Genomic DNA, 25131 nt, shown 5'->3' on the forward strand with positions numbered 1-25131 from the left:
TAGGCTGTCTAACAATAAATCCAAATTAGAAATAACTAGCACTATTGATAATCAATATCAATTTTTCTACTTTGTATTTCTATACAAATTGAGTTTGCTCACTGTTAGAAACTTGGTTATTAACACTTTTACTTTTTTCCTCTTCAAATTTCCTTGCTTTGGGTAATTATTTATTTATTCATTCATTCATTTATGTATTTGTTTATTTATTCATTCACTTAATTGTTTGTTTGTTTGTTTATTTTTGCAAGGCAATGGGGTTAAGTGGCTTGCCCAAGACCACACAACTAGGTATTTATTAAGTGTCTGAGGCCAGATTTGAACTCAAGTACTCCTGACTCCAGGGTCAATGCTCTATCTACTGTGCCATCTAACTGCACCTAGACAATAATTTATAATGGGCATTGATAACTGAATATTGTATATGTTATCCTTCCAAAAATACTAACAAGTATACTGTCTTACATTATAGAGTGCATTTAGTAAATAATATCAAACCTGTAAGAAACAACTCTTCGGTGATACAAGTTATTTACAGAATGACAGAGGCATTAATGTGACCCTGATCTCTTGAAGTCTATTTTAAAACAGTGGAAAATATGGCAATTTCTTCCATGCCATAAAGACATCAAATAGGAACCAGCAACATGCATCCTTCATTCTGAGGACTACTCTAGAAATGGGAGGAAAGAATATGATCTGTAAGCTGAACACATGCTAATAAAGTTTCTGACCATGGTAATCCATAAAAAAAAAGAAAAATACAAAATGCCCTCAATTCTGTATAGCTCCTTTCCAGTTGGTGAAAGAATAAAAGATGAGAAGACAAAGGATGAAAAGGACCACGCAGTTTTAAGGCTGTTTATAAACTCTAATTATGAGAAAATGTCTCATGAAGATTAAATGGTCATACTACTACAAAAGATGAATCATATCAATCTTGAAATTGTCCCTGTAAATGAATCCAGAAGTTAAAGGGTAGATGCATATAAATGGAAGAAAGTCTCTCACAATCCTTGGCAAAACAAGAAAAAGAGTTGTGGTTTTATCATAAAACTAAGGACAATAACAACCAAAAAATATGAGACATTTGATCACCTCTTAATTTAGTAATCAAAAATAAAACGATCAAAATTTTTATAACTTGGGCACAAATTCTCCACTGAAGAAGATGGAAAGATAAAAATTCAAGAAGATGAACAGTGACTTTAATACAAAGATGAGAATAAGAGAATACCAAAATAGTTGAGAGGAATAGATAAGGAATGGTCTATTCATATCACCTCAAAGAAATGGAGAGAAGGGAAGGAGGATAAAATATTTTTTTCAAAAACTGCAAATTTCACAACAAGAAAAAAAAGTTATTCCAAGTTCTTCACAGAACAGAACTTAGAAGGGAAAAAATATCTAACAGCATTTTATTATCAATTCTTCTTTAAGGCCAGTGAAGCTCTTACTCAGATTCTTGAATCAAAGCCTTGAAAGGTTTATTGAACAGTTAAAAATCTGATTCCAAGAGAACAAAGATGAAGAAAGAAAGCAGACAGAGAACAAGTCTGTATAGAAAAGATCCATGTAAAAAAATAACATGATCGAAAAGGCAATGAGGCATGCTTCACAAGGAATGCCAAAGAGAAGAAAATGAAGTCATAGGAGGTGGGGAAAACATATACCTTCCTAAAACCAAAGGCTGTTTTTCTTTTGCCTTTGTATCACTAGCGCCTAAAATAATTCCTGGAATATATTTTGCATTTAAAAATGTTTGATAATTCTTGATTGATTAATAGCTTCCCCAAAAGAAAAGATATAAACAAAAAAAGTTCAGATTCAAGATCAAAGTTCAAATGTTTCTTCATGCATATGACTCTAAATTGTAGAACATGTCCTGACATTTGTTTGAAGGGTCAGTTTTCTCCCAGGGATTCCCTATAGCAATGAAATTATATTTTCACTTACTACCCCCCAACATAACACATTTAACATATATTTATGTATAATTTCATATCTTTATCTATATCTATCTATATATCTATATATGTATATACACATAGTTGTAAGAATGACCTACAGAATTAATAGAGTTCTTACCTGAAAGCTAGAAGAACTATAGGATACTATATAGTTCATATTCATTTACTGGACAAAGAAGAAAACTGAGGTGCAAAAAATGAAATAAATGGTTTGCCTAAGATCACACAGATAACAAATGGCAGAGATCATATTTATAGCTAGATCCTTTAGAATCATAGTGGTCGCTCCACTGTTTCACTCTTCTTTACTAAAGTATTTATAGTCTCTCTATGAACAATTTTTCACTTGAGTTTTTCATAATACTAAGGATTATAAAATAAATCAAATTACTTACTATTGTTTTCTGCATATATCCTTATTATAGGCATCAATTCAAAGAGTACTTTTGGTTTTGATTCAATGAGTTTCATATTCCTTTTATCCCATCCAGCACCTTCTAAGTAGAGTCCATAGACATAGACACCCTCAGTTGGAGGAGTAGAAATATCATCTTTCATCCATTTGGTGACTTCATTGCAAAGTACCATACTATCCAATGCCCATCCTTTGTTGGCTCGAGTTATTTCCTATCAACAGAGAAAAATAAAATAGCTAAGATAGCACAAGTAAATTAGAGAGCTAGTCTTTCAATATAAAGATAATTTTTTTTTATTTTGGTTCATTTATTTAATATTATTACAATAATTTTGTTATAAGAATAAACCTAAACCCCCTCCTCCACAAGAAGATGAGAAACCTCAAGAATAGTGAGAGAGGGAGAGGAAAAAAAGGGTACTTCACTCTATGTTCAGATTCCAATGGCTGTGTCTCTGGAGTGAGTTGCCTTCTTTATCATAAGTCCACCAGAGAAGTTGCTACAATATTTTTTTCCCACAGTTGTTATCACTAGCTGTATTTCTGTCCACTCTATTCTATTCCTCCCCACTCTCATTTATTCTATTCTCTCTTCTCTCCTTTCATCCTGGCCCTGTCCAAAAGTGTGTTGTATCTGAGTACCCTCTCCCACAATCTCCCCTCTCTTCTATCACCTATCCCCCCTTCGCCTCTCCCATTCCCCCTTATCCCATTCCTCTCTTTTCATTTTTCTCTAGGGTAAGATAGATTTCTATACCCTATTTCTATCACACCTATTAAGTGTGTATGTTATTTCTTCTCTGAGCCATTTCTGATGAGAATGAAGGCTCATTCATTTCCCCTTGCCTTCCCCCATTCCACTCCATTGAAAAAGCTTTTTCTTAACTCATATGTGAAATTCCTTAGCTCCTTCTTTCTCTCCTTTCTCTTCCACCCAGAATCATCTATTGACTCTATCTTTTTACTATATTATACCATTCTACTCCGCTCCTTCCTGTGCCCTGTCTATATATGCTCCTACTAACAAGCTCTTAAAAATGAGACAGTTCATATGAGTTATCAATATCTTTTTCCCATGCAGGAATACAAACAGTTCAATATCATTAAGTTCCTCATAGTTAGTCCTTCTTGTCCACCCCCTCTATGGTTCACCAGAGTCCTGTACTTGAAGATCATACTTTCTGTTCAACTTTGGCTGTTTCTATAGGAAAGTTTGAAAGTCTCCTGTTTCATTGAAAGTCCATCTTTTCCTCTGAAAGAGGATGTACAGTTTTGCTGGGTAGTTGATTCTGGGTTGCAAACCAAGATCTTTTGCCTTTCAGAATATTATATTCCAATCCCTATGAGCCCTTAATGTAGATGCTGCCAGATCCTATGTAATACTGACTATGGAGCCATGATAGTTGAATTGTTTGTTTCTGGCAGCTTTTAGTATTTTCTCTTTGACTTGGGAGTTTTGGAATTTGGCTACAATATTCTTGGAAATTTTTACTTTTGGGATCTCTTTTAGGAGGTGATTGATGAATTCCCTCAATTTCTATTTTAACCTTCTGCTTCCAGGATCTGCTGTATCATTATTTTTTGAAAAATGAAGTCTAGGCTATTTTCCTGGTCATGACTTGCAGGTAGTCCAATAATTTTAAAATTATTTCTTCTGGATCTGTTTTCAAAGTTGGTTGTTTTTCTAATGAGATATTTCACATTTTTCTTCTAGCTTTTAGCTTTTTTGGAAGAGTTTTATTTCCTCCTGATTTCTCACAAAGTCATCAGTTTCCTTTAGTTTCATTCTGCATTTGAAGGAGTTATTTTCTTCAAAGAGCTTTTTATCTCCTTTTCCAGCTGAACAATTCTGCTTTTTAAGGCATTCTTCTCCTCATTTGCCGTTTGTTTTGCTTTTTTCATTTGCCCTAAACTGGTTTTTAACATATTATTTTCTTCAGTATTTTTTTGTATTTCTTTCAACGAGCTGCTGATTTAATTTTCATGATTTTTCTGCATCGCACTCATTTCTCCTCCCATTAGAGATTAGAGCTAGTCTTTCAACATAAAGTTAAAAATAATTTTTTAAGAGGAGACATTAGAACAAGCAAAACTCCTCTAATTCCAAAGAAATAGAAGATTATTTAATAAGATGTGTAAAAATCCCTCATATGTAATACTACTTCTTGGTTTCATGGTTTTGGTTTGGCATTTTTGAGACATAAAATCAAACTCAGGAATAAAGAATAAACATTAGAAATTAATGGTAGTTATTTTTAAGGAGATTGTTCTAGCTTTATAGCAATGTTCGAATACCAAGAAGTTTCATTTACGCCAAGAGGAGAAAATAATTCTTCAGTCTTAACAATACTTCAAAATGATCTAGAAAGAAGAAAATTATAGAATCACTATGAGTTCAAATCATGATTTTTTACCTGTTTCATTACTGTTAGAAATCCTTGAGGATTAAAAAATCCTGTCATCCAAAAGCAGTTTGGTCGGCCATCAAACAGCCAAGAATTAAATTGGCGATTTCTTTCCAAGAGTTCCGTAAACCAGAAACCGAGTGTACTTGAAACCCAAGATGCCTAAAAAAAAGCACAAATATAAATGTTCAGCTACTATGCATTATATATATATATATATATATATATATATATATATATATATGAAAAAATATAGGTTTAATTAATGTCAGTCAATCAGTATTTATTAAGTACTTATTATGTGCCAAGCAGTATACTAAATGCTGGGAATAAAAAAAGAAAGACAATTTTTAAAGTATTCTAGTAAAATAGGAAAATTAACAAGTAAACAATCCCATATATATATGAGATAAAGGAATGATACTTTGGAGATAATTTCAAAAACAGATTACAAATTATACAAATACTTTAGGTTTTGACGTAAAAATGATTATATGATACAAAATATAATTATATTGACAACCCATTTCAAGGTTTGATATATGGAAAGAACTGAGTTTTCTTCAAAATTGTGTAAGCTCTGTGTATTCAATGGCATAGGAATCCTCATCCTAATGTGCATTAGAACTCATTCATGCTCTACCAAATGGCTTTTAAAAGCTTCTCAGGCCAGTTTCCTCGTGATAAACTTACTCTCCTTAGCCAGGTTCTCCTTTGGACAGCTGACATACAGTTCATTGCTAGGCCAGTAAGTGAACTAAATCCTTTATAGGCCGATCAAGATAGGCCTTGATAGGCCAAGTCAAAGGTCATGTCCTCAAATAGTTTTTGATAACCAATTTTTCCCCATTTTATCAGGGAAACATCCAAGTAGGGTTTAATATGGAAGAGGCTTAGGGTACTTACATGTAAACACTGGAACTTTTCAAATTTTTCAAAATTTTTTTAATGATAGTATGATAGTTCACTGGCTACCAGCATGATTAATAAGTGTAGTTTACATAAGATGTCAGAATGAATATAAACGTATTACCTATCATTAAAATCACATTCCAAATAAGATTATGATTGATTCATAGGCTCAATTATATATTAATTCAGTGAATTAATGTAATTAAATTTAATGGAGCTTGGCTATTTTTCTCAGAATAAAAATGGAAATATACATAAATTTATATAGCATTCACAATCATTTACATTAATATCACCATAAAATTATACCTATAGATGAATCAATGCTTTAAAATATGTGTTACAATTCAATTGTTTCAGTTGTGTCCAACTCTTCATGACCCCATTTGAAGTTTTCCTGGCAAAAATACTGGAGTGTCTTTGCCATATCCTTCTCCAGCTCATTTTACAGGTGAGGAAAATGAGGTGAGGGTAAAATGACTTGCCCAGGGTCATAATGCTTCCATACACACCTAGTAAATGTCTGAGATTAGATTTGAAAACAGGCCCAGTATTCTATCTACTATGCCACCTAGCTGTCCCATTTTAAAATGATCTCTCTAGTAAATGAATTGTGCAAGGCTTTCTTCACCTTTTATTTTTAATGAAATTAAAAACTAGACTATATTTCTCAGGGGTTTCATTTCTCTTCAAATTAATTGTCTCCTTACATTGTTGAATGAAGAAAATATGAAAGCTGATTTTTTTAATCAACCTTAGATATTCATTTCCTTGAACAAAAAATTCACTGAACTCTTTATAAATTTCCATTATTCCATTTGGCATCAATATATTATTATGTTTTCATTAGCATAACCTTTACAACAATTTCTTTACTTCAATGATACAAGTGATATATAATCTCCATGATATGTGCACTCCCATCAAACTAGCAGTTCCCAATCTATCCATTCTGTCCATGCCTTTAAATCTCTTGTCCATGTAATCATATAAAGTCTCCACAGGAGTCTATCCACCCAACATTCAAGATCGCATCTCTGGATCCCTCAATATCGTCTGGTTGCCAGTGGAGTAAATGGACTAACCATCAGTTATCTCTCCTTCTGCCATACCACCAGACAACCTCTTTTTAAATTAGCATATCTTTTTTAATGATATTCCTTAAACCACTTTCATCTTGCAATTCTTCCATACTCATAGTTATGCTACAGTCTATTCACAACTACAGTCCATGACATGACATAACTTGCAATATATTCTTGGATATCATTGAGTATTGTCCATCTAGGACCTCCTACATGTCTTTGTAAAAAATATTCACACAACGAAGGCATATTGCTTCCATATATTCTATACAACTTTGGTCTATCTCATTTTCTACACTTCAACTATTTTCCCTAACATTTTCCTACCTTTTCTTAAATTACTTTGAAGTTACCTGTAATATGTTGTATGCTAATTTAATTAGCATGGGTTTTTTGAGATATTTATAGAGGTATTTTTACTTCCTTAACCTCCGCTACAGATGCTAGCATATAAGTTGAAAGTATCTACAAGGCAATTTTTTTGTTTTGCTTTGTTTTTATAAATGCTTATCACTTTCACTGTAATATGAGATGATCCAATATTTCGTAAAAATAATTTTTATTGATACTAGATTCATGATAAAATTGACTCAGCACTTTTATTTGATTCTTCAATTAGAACCAATGAGTAATCTTTCCATTTAGCTGAAATTGATTTTTTGCTTTCTGACTTTATTTATATTAAAAGTAACTATTCATGATTAAGTTCCACTGATTCAATATTCAGTTGATCATTGAATAAATCTCACATTTGAAGCACCAGTAGCTAAGTTAATGTTTTTAGAAAAATCTAAAAATTCCTATGTAAAACTACTAACTAAAAACAACAATTATTATTATTCTTGCCTGACTCTCTTGTCACTTGGATATTTGAAAAATGCTTTGTAAATCAAATGTACTATAAAAATGCTGGGGGGTTTTCCTAAATTAAATGTCCAGATTATTGGTAATGACCTGCTTTGTAGTCTGCTATGACAATACAATGCTTTTACTTACTCTAGACTTCATGGAGCAATATGCCCCTCCCAGAATTTTCTAAGCACCAGAAATTTCTATATCCTGCAGGTCAACTCAAATTTGGATATATTCTATACCTCATCTTCCTCAGACTCCTCTCCCTTCCCACCAAATGACTGAAGCATGAAATTCCATCTAAAGCAAAAGTGAAGCTCACTTCACTTTGTAAATTTAGTTCTGTGGATCTCAACTTCATGCAACAAGATGGTGCTTGCACTCATTCTACCTTCCATTTTTAAGCTTCCTCTTATGTATTTTCTTGTCCCATTGAATTGCATGGTCCTTGAGAGGAAGGAATATCTTTCTTTAACTTATTTATATCTCTAGAGGTTATCAGAGTACCTGACATTTTAAGACGTTAACAAATATTTACTGAAAAGAAATGAATACATAACTGAAGTTTTTCCAGCATGGTTAAATGTGCTACATCCTGAACTTCACTGAGGTGGCCTCTCATAACCTGAATCCCTTCTGTACCATTTATAGGAGGACTTTGTGGTCAGTAGGATATCACTATTCACAAATATGTATGAGATATATAAATGTAAGAATATACAAGTTATTATTTTTATTTAATTTTAAAAACCAAACAATCAATTTTGGTACCTATATACTTTTGAATTATAAGGAATTTTAAGAGTCTATAATTCACAAGACATCTAGGCTCCAATCCACAGTTATAACTTGGATTCAGTTCTTTGTCTTAAAAGCTGCAAAATCTTTTGCCCATGTTATTTCAATCATCATCCCAACAACCCTGTGGGATAGATTAAATACATGCATAAAAACATCATGGCTTTAAAATGAATTGATTTTGCCTTTACTATTTCAGGTTGGCTAAACAAAAGAGAAAGGTTTGTGACCTAAACTGAAAGCCAATAAATTGGGACTTCCTTTTTTGGGAGGGGATTTTTTTTGAGAGGACAACTTGTCAAATATTTTATTATCCCAAATTGCAATCCCAAATGTGAAGAGAGTGAGAGAGTAACAGTGAGGCTACAAATCTAAAAAACTGGGACGATAATTGTACCTTTTACAGGAATAAGGAAATCCAAAGAAGGGGATAGGCTTTTGGAGGTGGGGAGGTAGAAATATAAAGATTTTGACTTTGGATATGATGAGTTTGAATGACTCTAGAATATTCACTCTGATATTCAATAGACATTATTAAATCTATCTATCTTAATATTTTCTTAGATTAAATATTGTTTATTAGAACATACCAATAGGTTCTTTCCTGAAATAAGCATTTCTCTACTTAAGAAGATTATAATTTAAGAATTTAAAATATTTTATTTCTCTCACATGATAACATCCATTACTCTGTTCTTTCTATATCAGTATTTAGTACAATCTATCTATTCATTTCCCAATAAGATAATATTAATCAATAATGAGTTATATTTTCATAAATTTGGGCTATTTAAAGAATATTATTATTTCTGGTTATCTCTATGAAACTAAGATGTAAAATTCTTCTAAGTATTATTTCATAAATCCCTTGTTAATACTAACAGATTCTACCTAAATGAAAACGCACATTTATTCCTAAGCAATGGTTTGGACTTAGTTTTGTACTTGTCAAATTAAAAAATTCATACCATTTTGTATGGTAACTTCTTTTTTAGGGGTACAGATGTTTTATTTCATTATTGTAGGGTGTTTCCCAATGAGATAGCTCCCCTACCAGCACAGAATAATGGAGTTTCTTTGGTTTATAATTTTAGAAAGTTGACCATGGTTTGAAGAGGTTAAATAAATATCCTGGTCACAAACCCAGTGTATATAAGGCATGTGACTTGGAATTAAATCTTATTTTCAAGACCAGCTATGTATTCATTTTACATTCTTTGGCTAGCTATACATTTCCCCCAGTAGGTCATCAGGAGATAATTATTTATTTCAGGTTTATGCTTACTTTTCTCCAACGAGCAGGGATCCTTGCATCATACATGCAATCCAAAGCATCTCTCAGATTTTCACTCATGATGATAGTGCCATCTATAGCCAGTTTTAACTCAGTTAAGGTGCTTCGAACCAAACTGATTACCCTTTGCATTCGGTCTATCTCCTGTCTGAGGAAGATATTCATCGGTTGGAATGGCCCCATCTTCTGCAACCTATCTTTTACCTGTCATGGAAAAATGAAAAGACACATTAAAAATTAGACAACTATTAATGCCATTGTTGATTTTGTGCCCTATCACTCCTTGGAGAGAAAAAGGTAGAATTTTTATAGTTCAAACATTTATTATTTGTACAGAAAAGATAAAGCTGATATTTGTGACTAATCATATCCTTCCTTTCACTTAGAGAAAAATAAGCCTTGAGTGCCATTAAGGGCTACATAAGGATACATAAGGTATTTTTTTGTAAAGAAGTGAATATTCATTGACTCAACACATAGCTGGTAGAATAGTGGGTAGAGTGCTGGGCCTGGAGTCAGATAAACCTAAGTTCAAATCTATTATCTGATACTTGATAGCTTTGTGATCTTGAACAAATCACTTAATCTATTTGGTGCAATTTCTCCATATATATATATATAAAGGTATATATTCACCTACCTCCCAGGGTTGTTGTAAGGATCAGGTGACATGATCTGTACAAAACTAAGCATAGTATTTGGGACATAGTAAGTTCTATAAAAATGTTATTATTGTTGTTCTTGTTCCTCCTGTATTTGTGAAAAGGACCAATAACAAATGAAGATGATGTCCCCATTTGCTTGACTTTCACATCCATCAGATTTGAGTGAGGCAGAGAGAATCAAAGTCATCAACTTCTCTCCTCCAGAATCAGCAAAGTCCAATGTTAAGACAAATCAGTGATGGGCCAGCAAGTAGTGGTTTCTCTTTGGCCTTTGTAAATTAAAATATTTCCCAGATCTCAGTTTGACTGTGGCCATACCCATCTAAAAAAAGGACTAGGTAATTGAATCAAAAAATGGCCCAATTTATCATACCAAAGATATCCATCTGGGCGAAGAAGACTCAGTTTCTGACCAGAACAGAAGACAATTAGTATGTATACCTATTTTAAGTCATCAAAACTTCAATAATAAGCCAGTGAGGTTTGGTTGATCCTGTTTATGGTCATTCAGTGAATGTCTGAATGATTTGGGTTTAAAAACAGCATCAAGTAGCTCTATTTAAACCACAATGACTTTTTAAGCCTGTTTTTTTCAGAACTGCATTTTAAAAAATTAAAAATGAAAACTACACAGAACAAAAACAAATTGTCCCACCTTGTTGATGGGTTTGGCAGTGAAAGGAAAGAAAGATAGAAAGAACAACAACAACAACAACTAACAATAAACAATAGCAACAATTTCCAACAAATGAAATCACAAGTCCAGTCCCATCCATTTGGTAATGCAGCCTCTCTGAGATAAAGGGCTACAGGAAGGAAGGAAGATAGGTTATTATGGAGATATACATGTACACAAATGTAGACTTAAGGGAAATTTTAATACTATAAATTTGAGGTATAGTTATTAAAATATCATTCCTACTTACTACCAGTAATACTATGATATTTGAATGCCTGCTATGGACTTTGACGTTTTTGGATATAGACTGTGAAGAAGACTTGGTCCCAATCCTAACAGTATTTATGGTCTTTTTTGGAAATATAAAAACATATAAAAGGAATCTTAATATAAGTTAAACTATGATATAAGTGACAAAAATAATATATATTCTCCAGGAGTTCAGAGGAGAATGATTCACTTGAACTTGAACAGTTTTATTTGATGGGAAAACTATCTCAGGAAGACTTATCTTCACAAAACAAAATAACAGTAAGGACTACTCAGAGAAGAATAAATAGCATATATAGTATATGGAAGAGTGTAGTGCAAAATAAGACCAGGATTGCAGGTTAATGACAGCTTATAGAGATTTTAAATGTTAGGCTAAGAATTTCAAATTTTATTTGTGGGTTGTAGGGAGTCATTGTAGTGTTTTGAGGAATGCAGGGAGAAGAAAAAAGAACTGATAGAGTTAGAAGAAGCAGGAGATTGCCATGTCACAGAAATAGAAAGAGGGGATATTTTTAAGGAGCAAAGAAAAAGTGAACAGAATCAAAGAGAGAACATGGAGAATGGGAATTTTAGAAAATGAGGGAACTCTAGCAGGAAAGTTGGAGGTAGAGAAAATACATTTGGATATTATCTACACAGAAGTAATGATTGAAGCCCTGGTTGTAATCTATAAATGTTTGTAGTGTAAAACAAACAAAACATATCAATAAAACTGAAAATACCCTCCACACACACTTTCAGCTTCATTTATTAATTTTAGAAAGATTAGATTCTCACCAAAGAGGAAAGAGACTTTCTTAAGGGATTCATTAATCTATAATTTCCTTGTGTAAATCTTCATACTCTGAGTATTAATCAATTAACAAGCATTTATTGAGCACCTACTTGTGCCAGACACTGTTCTAATGCTGGAGATACAAGAACAAAGAATAAAACAATCCCATTTTCATGGAGTTTATGCATACATGCATGTGCAACACTTGCACAAGCAAGTACAGGTAGACACTCCTTAAAAAGTTTTGCTATCTACCTAAAAAAATACTTTTGGGGGGTATAGAATGAAGCTAGGTCCAACTGAGAACTATTTCTTACTATAAAAGTGTGTAAGTATGCATTTTTTCATGGATGTATGCATGTGTGTATTGGTCTATGTATGCAAACACAAATATAATGTGTATACCATAGAAATGTATACATATACATATATGCAAATGATCTACAATATTTCATAATATCTATATCGATGTAAGTATAGATATACACATTGAAATACAATGACCCTGCTATAAAAGTTTCATAGATACATAGACAGTGAAGCAGAAAAATAATCTAAGACAACTAAAATCATGAAGTCAAAGGCTTACATTCAATAAAATAATTTGTTCCAAGGAATAACTTCTGAAGGAATGGTTAGAAAAATTACCCACTGATTTATATTTTAAAGTATTCATTTTCATCAAGCAAGGTTAAACTCTAAACTTTTAAACAAAAGCTATCAAGAATAGTAATAGAAGGGGGCCAAGATGGTGGAGAGAAGACAGGCACAGTTCTAAAGTCTCCTGATCTCTTCCCCATCTATCACATGAAACAAACCTCTTAAAAGAAATCCGAACCAGGAAACCCAGAAAGAAAAGCCAGGAGAGGAAGATCTACCTCAGGATTTGTCTCCGGCAGCAGCCTTGGCTGAGTACCGGCAGGTGAGTCTGAGCTCCCAGGGAAGATCAGCCAGACCAACAGCTGAATCGGAACCGGGAGTCTGAGGGCGCGAGAGCCGGACCTGCTGGATCAGCGGTGGGGCTGGACGAAGGGGGCTTGGGTCCGCGGGGAAGCAGAGGCGCTGGTGTTGGGGCTGTTCCCCTGGAGCTTGGGGAAGGGGCCGCTGGTAGAGGTCTGGTGCAGGACAGCTGTGGACACCATCCCTGGGCTCCTCAGGTCTGAGAAACTCTGAGCCCACGCCTCCATTGCACTGAGGCCTCTTCTCAAACAAATGCAAATTATTTCTGCCTCAGGCCCAGGTGTGTGAGCAAAAGAACCAGCTCAGCTGAGGAATCACCTCAGGCCAGGGTAAAGCCCACCATTGACTGAAGGCAAAAGAATTCAATAGCCCCAATTCCCTCCCTCAAGCAAAGGGAGAAGGCCTCCCAACCAAGGTCACAGACACACCAGAGAGGGCAACCAGCACTTCCTACTGGCCAGCCAGAGAAACTGCACTCAGTAAAGCCTTTAGAGATCCCAAGCCCAGGTGAACCAGCCCCACCCAACTCAAGGTCTTAGCATAATGAAGAAGGGTCAGCAGAAAGGTGGATCCATAGAAAAATTCCTAGAAAGGAAGACCACAACCCAGAGAGACCTGGAACCTCTGAGGAGAATACAATCTGGTCTCCAGCACAGAAAGACTTCCTTGAAGAAATAAGGAAGGAGTTTAAAAAATCAACTGGAAAATTTGGGGGAGACAATTAATACCTTGCAAAATGAGAATAATTCTCTCAGATCCTCAAATGAGCAAATGCAAAAAGTAATTAATTCTCTCAAAACCTCAATTGGTCAAATGGAAAGCTCTTTCAAAAGTAGAATCGACCAATTAGAAAAGGTTAATGAAGAAAACTCCTCCCACCCAAAAATAATGGAGTCTACAGAAACTAATGACTCCACGAGACAGCAAGAGTCAGTTAAACAAAATCAAAAAATAGAAAAAATAGAAGCAAATGTGAAATACCTCATCAACAAAACCACTGACCTCAAGAATAGATCAAGGAGGGAAAACCTGAAAATTATAGGACTTCCTGAAAACACTGAAGAGAAAAAAAGCCTGGACTTAATATTACAGGATCTAGTGATGGAAAACTGCCTTGACATCATGGAATCGGAGGGCAAAGTAGTTATTGAAAGAGTACATCGATCCCCACCAGAAAAAGATTCTAAAAGGAAAACACCAAGGAATGTTGTGGCCAAACTCCAGAACTATCAGATAAAAGAGAAAATCCTCTAAGCAGCCAGAAAGAAACAATTTAAATATCAAGGAGCCACAGTAAGGATCACGCAGGACCTGGCTGCATCAACTTTAAGGGATCGAAGGGCCTGGAACGAGATATTTCGAAGAGCATGGGAGCTTGGAATGCAGCCAAGAATCTCCTTCCCTGAAAAGCTGAGCCTTCTCTTCCAGGGAAAAAGATGGGCATTTAACGAAATGGAAGAATTCCAAAAATTTCTGATGAAAAGACCAGAGATAAACAGAAAATTTGGATATCAAACAGGATGTTCAAGAAACACATGAAAAGGTAAAAAAGAAGGGGGGGGCAGTAAAAGGAAAAAAATGCAATCCAGCAAGTTGAAACTGGCTATATCCCAGCATGGCGGGGGGGGGGGGGGGTAGAGACTCTCATAAATCCTGAGAATCCTGAGAAATGTAACTCTAACAGAGAGAATATACCTAGCCAGAAATGCTGGACATCCATGACCTATCCATGAGACTGATATCTAATGGGATGTAACTGGCTTTAACTCCACTGGGGAGAAAAACTCTAATAACTCTCAGGAATTTGAACTCTATTCAACAGAATATACTGAATTAGAAGGGACAGACACTCAGAATTTTCTTTGACTTAGATAGAATGATCTAAAAAAAAATACACTACCTCCCTAAAAAGGGACAGGAAAGAGACGGGAGGAGGGAGGGGATTGAATAGGACAAATCTCATTACACTAAGAGGTACAAAAAACCTATGGTAATAGAGGGGAAGAAGGGAGTAGAGGAGAAACACATGAATCTTCTTCTCCTCAGACTTGGCTTAAAGTCAACCTACACATACTCAGTTAACTTATAAAACATCTAACCTTTCAAGAAGTAAAAGTGGAAAAGGGGAGGGGGGGACAGAGAAAGGGAAAGGGAGTGGAGGAAATAAGGGGAAATAACAAAAGGAAGGGAAGGGAACAGGGAAAGGGGAAAGAAAGGGGAGGGAGTGATATAGGAGGTCAAACACACTGAAGGGGGTGGTATTCAAAAACAAAATACTGGGGAATATGGATAAAAGGGGGGGAAGGGGGAAAAATACAAACAGAGGGAAGATAGCACAGAGGGCAATAAAGAATTAGTAATCATAACTTTGAATGTGAATGGGATGAACTCTCCCTTAAAATGTAAGCAAATAGCAGAGTGGATTAAAAAACAGAATCCTACAATATGCTGCTTATAAGAAACTCATTTGAAGCAGAGAGATACATATAGAGTAAAGGTAAAAGGTTGGAGCAAAACATATTTTGCTTCAGCTGAAGTAAAAAAAAGCAGTGGTAGCAATCCTTATCTCAGACAAAACAGCAGCAAAAATAGATAGTGTTAAAAGAGATAAGGAAGGAAACTTTATCCTCCTAAAAGGTACCATAGACAATAAAGTCATTTCAATATTGAATATATATGCACCCAGTGGGACAGCACGCAAATTCTTAGAGGAGAAGCTGAAAGAATTACAGGAAGACATAGACAGCAAAACTCTACTAGTAGGAGACCTCAAGGTCCCGCTATCAGATCTAGATAAATCAAATCATAAAACAAAAAAGAAAGAAATTAGGGAGGTAAATAGATTGTTAGAAAAATTAGATATGGTAGACTTATGGAGGAAACTGAATGGGGATGGGAAGGAATATACCTTTTTCTCTGCAGTACATGGAACTTATACAAAAATTGACCATGTACTAGGACATAAAAACCTAATGATCAACTGCAGAAAGGCAGAAATAGTGAATACATCTTTCTCAGATCACAATGCAATAAAAGTCATATGCAATACTGGGCCAAGGAGATATAGACCCAGAGCAAATTGGAAACTGAATAACCTCATCTTAAAAAAATGAGTGGACCAAAAAACAAATTATAGAAAGAATTAAAAATTTTATCTTAGATAATGATAATAATGAAACAGCATACCAAAACCTATGGGATTCATTCAAAGCAACTCTCAGGGGATATATTATAGCTCTAAATGCTTATATGAATAAATTGGAGAAAGAGGAAATCAATGAATTAAACATGCAACTAAAAAAACTAGAGAAAGAACAAATCAAAAATCCCCAATCAAATACCAAATTAGAAATTTTAGAAATCAAAGGAGAAATTAATAAAATTGAAAGCAAAAAAACTATTGAATTAATAAATAAAACCAAAAGTTGGTGTTATGAAAAACCAATAAAATTGATAAACCTCTGGTCAATTTGATTAAAAAAAAGAAAGAAGAAAACCAAATTGTTAGTATTATAAATGAAAAAGGTGAATTCACCACTAATGAGGAGGAAATTAAAGTAATAATTTGAAATTATTTTGCCCAACTTTATGCCAATAAATTTGATAATCTAAGTGAAATGGATGAATATTTACAAAAATATAAGTTGCCCAGGTTAAATGAAGAAGAGATTAAATAACTGAACAACCCTATCTCAGAAAAAGAAATTCAACAAGCCATTAGTGAACTCCCTAAAAAAAATCTCCAGGGCCTGATGGATTCACAAGTGAATTCTACCAAACATTTAAGGAACAATTGGTTCCAATCCTATATAAACTCTTTGGACAAATAGGGAAAGATGGAACTCTGCCTAACTCTTTCTATGAAGCCAATATGGTACTGCTACCTAAACCAGGAAGAGTTAAAACAGAGAAAGAAAATTATAGACCTATTTCCCTCATGAATATAGATGCAAAAATCCTAAATAAAATCTTAGCAAAATGACTACAACAAGTCATCACTAGGATAATACATTATGATCAAGTAGGATTTATTCCAGGAATGCAGGGGTTGGTTCAATATTAGGAAAACTGTTAGTATAGTCAATTATATCAATAACAAACCTATCAGAAACCATATGATCATATCAATAAATGCTGAAAAAGCTTTTGACAAAATACAGCATCCATTCCTATTAAAAACACTAGAGAGTGTAGGAATAAATGTTCCTTAAAATAATGAGCAGTATCTATTTGAAACCATAGACAAGCATTATACTCAATGGGGAGAGGCTAGAGGCATTCCCAATAAGATCAGGGGTTAAACAAGGGTGCCCATTATCACCTCTACTATTCAATATTGTGTTAGAAATGTTAGCATCAGCAATTAGAGAAGAAAAAGAAATTAAAGGAATTAGAATTGGGAAGGAAGAGACAAAACTCTCACTCTTTGCAGATGACATGATGGTCTACCTAGAGAATCCCAAGAAATCATCTAAAAAACTACTGGAAACAATTAGCAATTTTAGCAAAGTTGCAGGTTATAAAATAACCCCCCATAAATCCTTAACTTTCCTATATATGAATAGCAAGAAACAGCAGGAAGAGCTAGAAAGAGAAATTCCATTCAAAGTAACCTCAGACAGTGTAAAATACTTGGGAGTCTATTTGCCAAGACAGACTCAGAATCTTTTTGAAAACAATTATAAAACACTTCTCACACAAATTAAATCAGATTTGAATAACTGGGCAAATATCAACTGCTCATGGATAGGTAGAGCTTATATAATAAAAATGACAATTCTACCAAAACTAAACTATCTGTTTAGTGCCCTACCAATCAAAATTCTAAAAAATTACTTTAATGAGCTAGAAAAAATTGTAAGTAAATTCATATGGAGAAATAAAAAGTCAAGAATTACCAGGAGCTTAATGAAAAAAAATGCAAACGAAGGTGGCTTAGCATTACCAGATCTAAAATTATATTATAAAGCATCAGTCATCAAAACTGTTTGGTATTGGCTAAGAAATAGATTGGTGGACCAGTGGAGTAGACTAGGTGTAAAAGCAGGAGAGGATTATAGTAATCTGCTGTTTGATAAACCCAAAGAGTCAGGCCACCAGGATAAAAACTCCCTCTTTGATAAAAACTGCTGGGATAATTGGAAGTTAGTATGGAAGAAACTTAGATTAGACCAACACCTCACACCCTTTACCAAGATAAGATCCAAATGGTTACAGGACATAGACATAAAAAACAATACTATAAGCAAATTAGAAGATCAAGGACTAGTCTACCTGTCAGATATATGGAAAGGGGAACAGTTTATGACTAAGGAAGAGTTGGAGAACATCACTAAAAACCAACTAGATGATTTCAATTACATTAAATTAAAAAAGTTTTTGCACAGGTAAAACCAATGTAATCAAAATCAAAAGAAAAGTAGTAAATTGGGAAACAATCTTTACAACTAATGATTCTGACAAAGGACTCATTTCTAAAATATACAGAGAACTGAGTCATATTTTTAAAACAAAAAGCCATTCCCCAATTGACAAATGGTCAAAGCATATGCAAAGGCAATTTACAGATGAGAAGATCAAAGCAATCCATAGCCATATGAAAAAATGCTCTAAATCATTAATTATTAGAGAAATGCAAATTAAAGCTTCTTTGAGGTACCACCTCACACCTCTCAGATTGGCCAGTATGACTAGGAAGGATACTGATCATTGTTGGAAGGGATGTGGGAAATCTGGGACACTATTACACTGTTGGTGGAGCTGTGAACTCTTCCAACCCTTCTGGAGAGCTATTTGGAACTATGCCCAAAGGGCAACAAAAATGTGCATACCCTTTGACCCAGCTACTAATACCACTACTGGGCCTGTACCCTGAAGAGATGAGGAAAAAGAGTAAAAACATTACTTGTACAAAAATATTTATAGCAGCCCTGTTTGTGGTGGCAAAGAATTGGAAATCCAGTAAATGTCCTTCAATTGGGGAATGGTTTAGCAAACTGTGGTATATGTATGTCATGGAATACTATTGTTCTATTAGAAATCAGGAGGGACGGGATTTCAGGGAAACCTGGAGGGATTTGCATGAACTGACGCTGAGTGAGATGAGCAGAACCAGAAAAACACTGTACACCCTAACAGCAACATGGGAGTGATGTTCAACCTTGAAGGACTTGTTCATTCCATCAGCGCAACAATTGGGAACAATTTTTGGCTGTCTGCAAAGGAGAATACCATCTGTATCCAGATAAGAAGCTGTGGAGTTTGAACAAAGTACAAGGACTATTCCCTTTAATTCGGAAAAAAACCCCAGATGTCTTATGGTTTGATTTGGTTACCTCTGAGAATTCTGTTCTCTTTAAGGATATGATTTCTCTCTCATCACACCCAATTTGGATCGAGGTACAACATGGAAACAAAGTAAAGACTGACGAAGTGCTATCTGTGGGGTGGGGGTGGGGGGAGGGAAGCAAGATTGGGGGAAAACTGTAAAACTCAAATAATATCTTCAATAAAAATTAAAAAAATGAACAGTAATAAAAGGAAAAGATGATGATGATGGTGGTGGCAATGATGATGATGATGATGACCTACATATTTCTTTCTCAAAACGGGGGAGGGAACAAAACTATACAAATAAGTCTATCAATCAATCTTCTGTCAAGGGTGAGACAAGTAACCACATTCATTTAGTCTGATCTCTCCACTGAGACCACCTGCAAGTGAATAATTACTGTCACTTTTGTCAATTAGGGGAGCCTTTGTCAACTAGGCTAATCCTGTCATTGCACAATATCCTTGAGAATGTCATTACATTAAAAGAATTGTTATTATCAGCTTCATTATGAGGCAGTGACACATAGAGTCAACTTCTCATAGCTGATGGGACTGATAAAGACAACAAAGAGTTAATGATGTAAACACAACTTCCTTAAATTAGAAAATGTTTATATTTTAAATTGTGTTTTAATCCACCCAATACATCCTTAGTCTTGAACAAGCTGGTAGTTTAGATTAAGAATAAATTGCCTTCTTTAGCATAAATGACAACTTAAAATACCTCGGGAAAAGGTTCTCCATTTAGAAAAGCAATCCTAACCAATCAGTACACATTAAGTAATTTAATTACAGACATTAGCATTCTGGTCAGGCTTTCCCAGTATTTATATTCTGAAAACATTAGGTAAATAGATTCAACAAAGCTTTTTTAAATCTTAAAAAATAGGACAAACATAAGGATGGATTATTTGGGGACCTGGAATCATATCCCTTACCATATACCAAAACTTATTAGAACTTAACTGTCATTTTTGACAGGATTTCATTAACTCACTTCAAATGGGACATAATCAGGAGGAAGCTTCTCCAACATATCATCAGCCAGTCTAGCCACCACAGCCTCTCTGGTCTCATCTCCTCCACTGGAACTGTCTTTAGGTTGAATACTGAGGATAGTATCTAGAACGTCCTTGGCTAGTTTGCTTTGGTAAGTAATATCAGCATTGGGATGCAATCCAAACACCTCAGGAGTGTCATAAGCTGGCAAGTTCTAGTTTGGCAAAAACAAATAATTAAAATCACAACAATTCAATTATTTTCTTCTTGAAAAATAGAAAAAATAATGCATATTTTATTAATACTTCTTAATCATAGTATAGAATGAAACTCAAATCAATAATTTTCAGGAAAAAATCAGCAGTTTACTATAAAATATTAACACTGAAACATACAACAAAAATCAATTCTTACTGGGAATTCTAGGTCAACAAATAAAATCTAGCAGAGGGTCCACCTCAAATTTCCAGAAAGTGCTCTGCTAGAGGAGAGTGGGGTTTCTCTTCTGGAACCTTAAGTATGATGAGATATCTTAGGGGACAATTAATTATGTTTTCTTTCATTTTCACACACACACACACACACACACATATATACATATATATGTGCATGTATATATATATATACATATATATATATATATATATATATATATATATATATAACTGAAACCATCACACTTTGTATTTGTCTATCAGGCAAAAGGGTTATTGATCTAGAATTGGAAGGAAACTCTGAGAAACTCATGCTTAGACTTCATTTTACAGATTATAAAACTGTAAGGCCAAAAACAATTAAGTGACTTTCACAAAGTCATTCAGATAGTAAGTATAGATGCAAGATGTGAATTCATACCCTCTGACTCTTAAAAAAATTCTCTTTCTACAATACCATGAAGAATTTATGCTTGTACAAATTCTTCCTAATAATTAATAAATCAATTCAAGTAATCATTTTTATTTTGTATATTTAGAATTATGCATTTTCTCCACTTAGTTTGGAGAAAACAGATGAATATTAATGGAGAGTTCTAAAAAGCAAAATCTTGACAACCTAGTCACAAATGTACATAAGAAAGAAAACATGGAAGACATCTCTCCAATCATAGAATTATAGATTTAGATCTGAAAGGGACTTTAGAAGTCATTGAATACAAACCTCTTATTTTTTTCAGATAAAAGCATTTGAGTCTGAGACAGGCTATATGACTTATCTTGTCATGGAATCAGTAAAGGTCTGAGAAAGGATTTGAGTTCAGACAAGTTCAGTACTCTGTCTATAATGTCACATAGTTTTCTAGCTCAATGAATGAGAGATATAAAGAAATCAAAATGGATTTTTAGTGGTAAAAGGTAATTAATTATATATTGATAATATATGTCCATGTTGAATTCTATTATACTTTTTATAGAATGTTGTATTTAGTTTTACTCACAATGCAGAGGAGTACATCATATCCCTAATAAAGAGATATACCTGGATCTCCAGCTAGGGATTAAAACCACTATTGGTCCCAAAGATAAAAATTAAAATGCATAGGTATAGGGAACTTATGTTCTGCTAGGGGAAATGATATGTAGATTGATTAGTAAACAAAACTATCTTCAGAATGGAGAGAGTATTCAATCACCTAGGGAGCTTAGGTATGACTGTGTGAGGGGAGACATCTTAGGTGATGTTTAGAGAAAGTTACAGATTTTAAAAGGGGTATATAAAGGGAAAAAAATCATTCCTGGTATGGGGTCAGCCTTTTCAAAGGCACTAAGGAGGGAGACAGAGAACTGAGTTCAAGGAACAGCATACAAATCAGTTTGGCTGGAATGTAGAATTTAAAAAATAAAGTGATTAAGTCTGATAAAGAAGATTAGAATCAATTCTGAAAGATTTTAAATGCAAAATTGAATAAGTTGTGTTTTATACTATAATTAATAAGAAACCATTGATGAATAACTGAATGAATGACTGAATGTGGCATTTATTAAGCAAATACTATATCGAAAGCAGATTGAAAAGTAAGACAATCCCTGCTCTCCAGGAGATCATAAGCTAATTGTGACTAAAGAAGAGGAAGGAGGTAGAGTCACCACATAAAGCAGATGTTAGTGCCAAGTCAGATGGTAGGGTATACTATGCTCCTTTTGCATTAGCAAAGTAGATGCTAATGCTTCATCTTTAATATTATATTCAATGATACAAGTATATCCATTTTTTTGATATTGAACCATTTTACAGTGACAAGGACTTTGGAGACAAGAACTTTCTTTTTGGCATCTTCAAAAGTTGTACCAATAGCATCTGCAGCAGCAGCTGCCAGACTGCATCTCCACAGGGGGTGCTTCTCAAGATGATAGCTATGGACAATAGCTTAGAAGTATTGTTATTCCCAACGCTGTCTCCACCAGGGTCTAAGGGTAAATGGTGGTCATGGTTTGACATTGTGACTCCTGTCAGGATAATGATAGGGTCAGATATGTTTTAATATTTCTTTGACAGTTATGTGAATCTTAGATTTTTAAAAATAGAAGAAACTATACAGAGACTAATTAAAAGGCTGTTGGAGTACTCCAGAGGAGGAGGAAATGAGGTCTTTAACTAGGATGGTAGTTATTTGAGTCAAAAGAAAATGATGCTAGAGATGCAGAAGTAGAATCAATAAGATTTGCAAACTGCTTGGATGTCATGGATGAGGGAGAGTGAAGAATTATAAATGACTCAACTTACCCAATAAAGGAAAATAGTTCTGGCAAATTCCAAAAAAGAAGTTAGATTTGGAGTATTGATAGGAAAGATTCTTTTTTCATTGGATGTTTGGGAGATAGAATAGGTTTGCTCAGAACTTGAGCACTGGCTATATGGTAGACTGACTCAAATAACTGACATTAAAAAAACATGGAAATCTGTGTTTAGAGTCAGTCCCCCATATGCCATACTGAAGGTTAAGGAAGCAACTTCCAGAATGGTAGCTCTGAACAATCTGACCCATTTCCTTTTTTTTTAAACATTGATTCTATTGTAAGAAAACAGATATGGTATTAATCTCAGTGTATGAAAGATTAGCTCCATCAAAAAATCTTAACCAGATGTGAACCAACTGAGAAAAGGGTGTCTGAAAGTCTCCACAGCATGTATTTGTGCATAAATCAAAGTGATAATAAAATGCAATTTCAGAGAGAACTAAGGAGAATGTCAAATGTTACAGCTATAGGGATATCTGGGGCAAATTTCAAAACACATTTTGACTAAGCATCTCATGATTTTGCAAAGCTAAAAGTCAGAAACAAAGTTTGACCTTAAAAAATCAAATAGTTGACAAAGCAATCCAATATGAATGTTACAAAATTAAAAAGAAGAAATATGAGAAGACACCTTCCCCTGCACCTTTGGGACATTGCACAAATTGTTAGATTTTTTTTAGTCTTTTGAATGATTTTGCTGATGTTTTTTCTTCTTTTTCTTTATTATTTTTGCAATGGTTTATATGACCTGCCCAAGGTCACACAACTAAGTAAGTATTAAGTGTCTGAGATCAAATTTGAACACAGGTCTTCCTGACTCCAGGGTTACTGTGCCAACTAGCTGCCTCTTCTTTTCTTTAAAATGTTCTTTGTCTTAAGTTGTGGCTCAATGGGAGAGCAAAAGAGGAGAGATAAAAGGGAAATTTTAGACAATGTAAAACAAAAATTATCAAAAAAATTTATGAAAGAGAAATAAGTTAGACTTGGGAGTATACTTGCCTAGGATAAACCCAGGAAGTATATATGTACACAATTGCAAAACTCTTTTCACACAAATAAAGTCAGATGGGAAAATTTGTGAAAATATACTCATTGTTCACGGGTTAAGTCAAGTAAATATAGTAAAAATTACAATTCTACCTAAACTAATTTACATATTCAGTGCCATACCAAACTATGAAAAATGATTTTAATGGACTAGAAAAAAATAACAAAATTCATCTGGTGATAAGTTTAGAAAGAGTAATAAATAAAAGAAGTTGAGGCTAGAATAAACTCATCATTGTGACTGAGGGTGGTGAAAGGGACATAGGCTAAAAGTTGTCATAACCACTATTCACCATGGGTTTCAATTATATCTTTGATAGGGTCAGATATGTAATGATATGTAATGAAATGTCTTTGGGCAACTTTCTTAATCTTCCTGTATTTAAATTTCCTCCTCTACAAAATAGGATTGGATTTGGTAATCTCTAAGGCTCCTTTCAGCATTAACACTATGATCTTCTGATATTCCCATGATCTTTTATTTCCATTTGGTGATAAAGGAAAGGAGAATAATTTCTCAAAGAACAAAATAAGAAAAACCAAGTAGAAACACATGTGGAAAGGAAGACAAGAAAAATATTAATCTAGAGGGGGGAAAAGCCAACAAATTCTTCACACTGACATATATTTGATTTGTGTATAAAACTTTGGAAGATGACAAACCTGGACATATTGAAGATAGTTCTCCACTGTACTGCATTTAGGTATACTATATCCTTTGTAAAAGCAGAAATCTGGAGTGAACATAGTTTCACTAAACCAAACCTTAGCAAAAGTATTCAGCAATCTCTTATCATAGTCATCTGTGACTCTGCCTCCATATTGAATTTCACCTATCATGTAGCGCACAGTGCTCCAGGAGACACCCTGATGAAAGAACAGAATAAATTATTATGAGAAGTCTATGATTAGCATAATATAATATCTCCTATCT

General features: G+C 34.1%; 1 protein-coding gene across 1 annotated transcript in view; it reads right to left on the minus strand.

Moving 5' to 3' along the window:
* The window catches only part of DNAH5 (dynein axonemal heavy chain 5), a 302769-nt gene that overhangs the window by 2657 nt on the left and 274981 nt on the right, over positions 1-25131 (minus strand). Inside the window, exons 74-79 of the mRNA XM_074202020.1 lie at positions 24861-25064; positions 20414-20629; positions 9723-9935; positions 4800-4952; positions 2366-2597; positions 1674-1734 (exon numbers count right to left, since the gene is read on the minus strand). Coding sequence (XP_074058121.1) covers positions 1674-1734; positions 2366-2597; positions 4800-4952; positions 9723-9935; positions 20414-20629; positions 24861-25064 — 1079 coding nt within the window. The remainder of the gene's footprint in view (positions 1-1673; positions 1735-2365; positions 2598-4799; positions 4953-9722; positions 9936-20413; positions 20630-24860; positions 25065-25131) is intronic.

The sequence above is a fragment of the Macrotis lagotis genome, chromosome X (assembly GCF_037893015.1).
Source record: "Macrotis lagotis isolate mMagLag1 chromosome X, bilby.v1.9.chrom.fasta, whole genome shotgun sequence".
Taxonomy (NCBI): domain Eukaryota; kingdom Metazoa; phylum Chordata; class Mammalia; order Peramelemorphia; family Peramelidae; genus Macrotis; species Macrotis lagotis.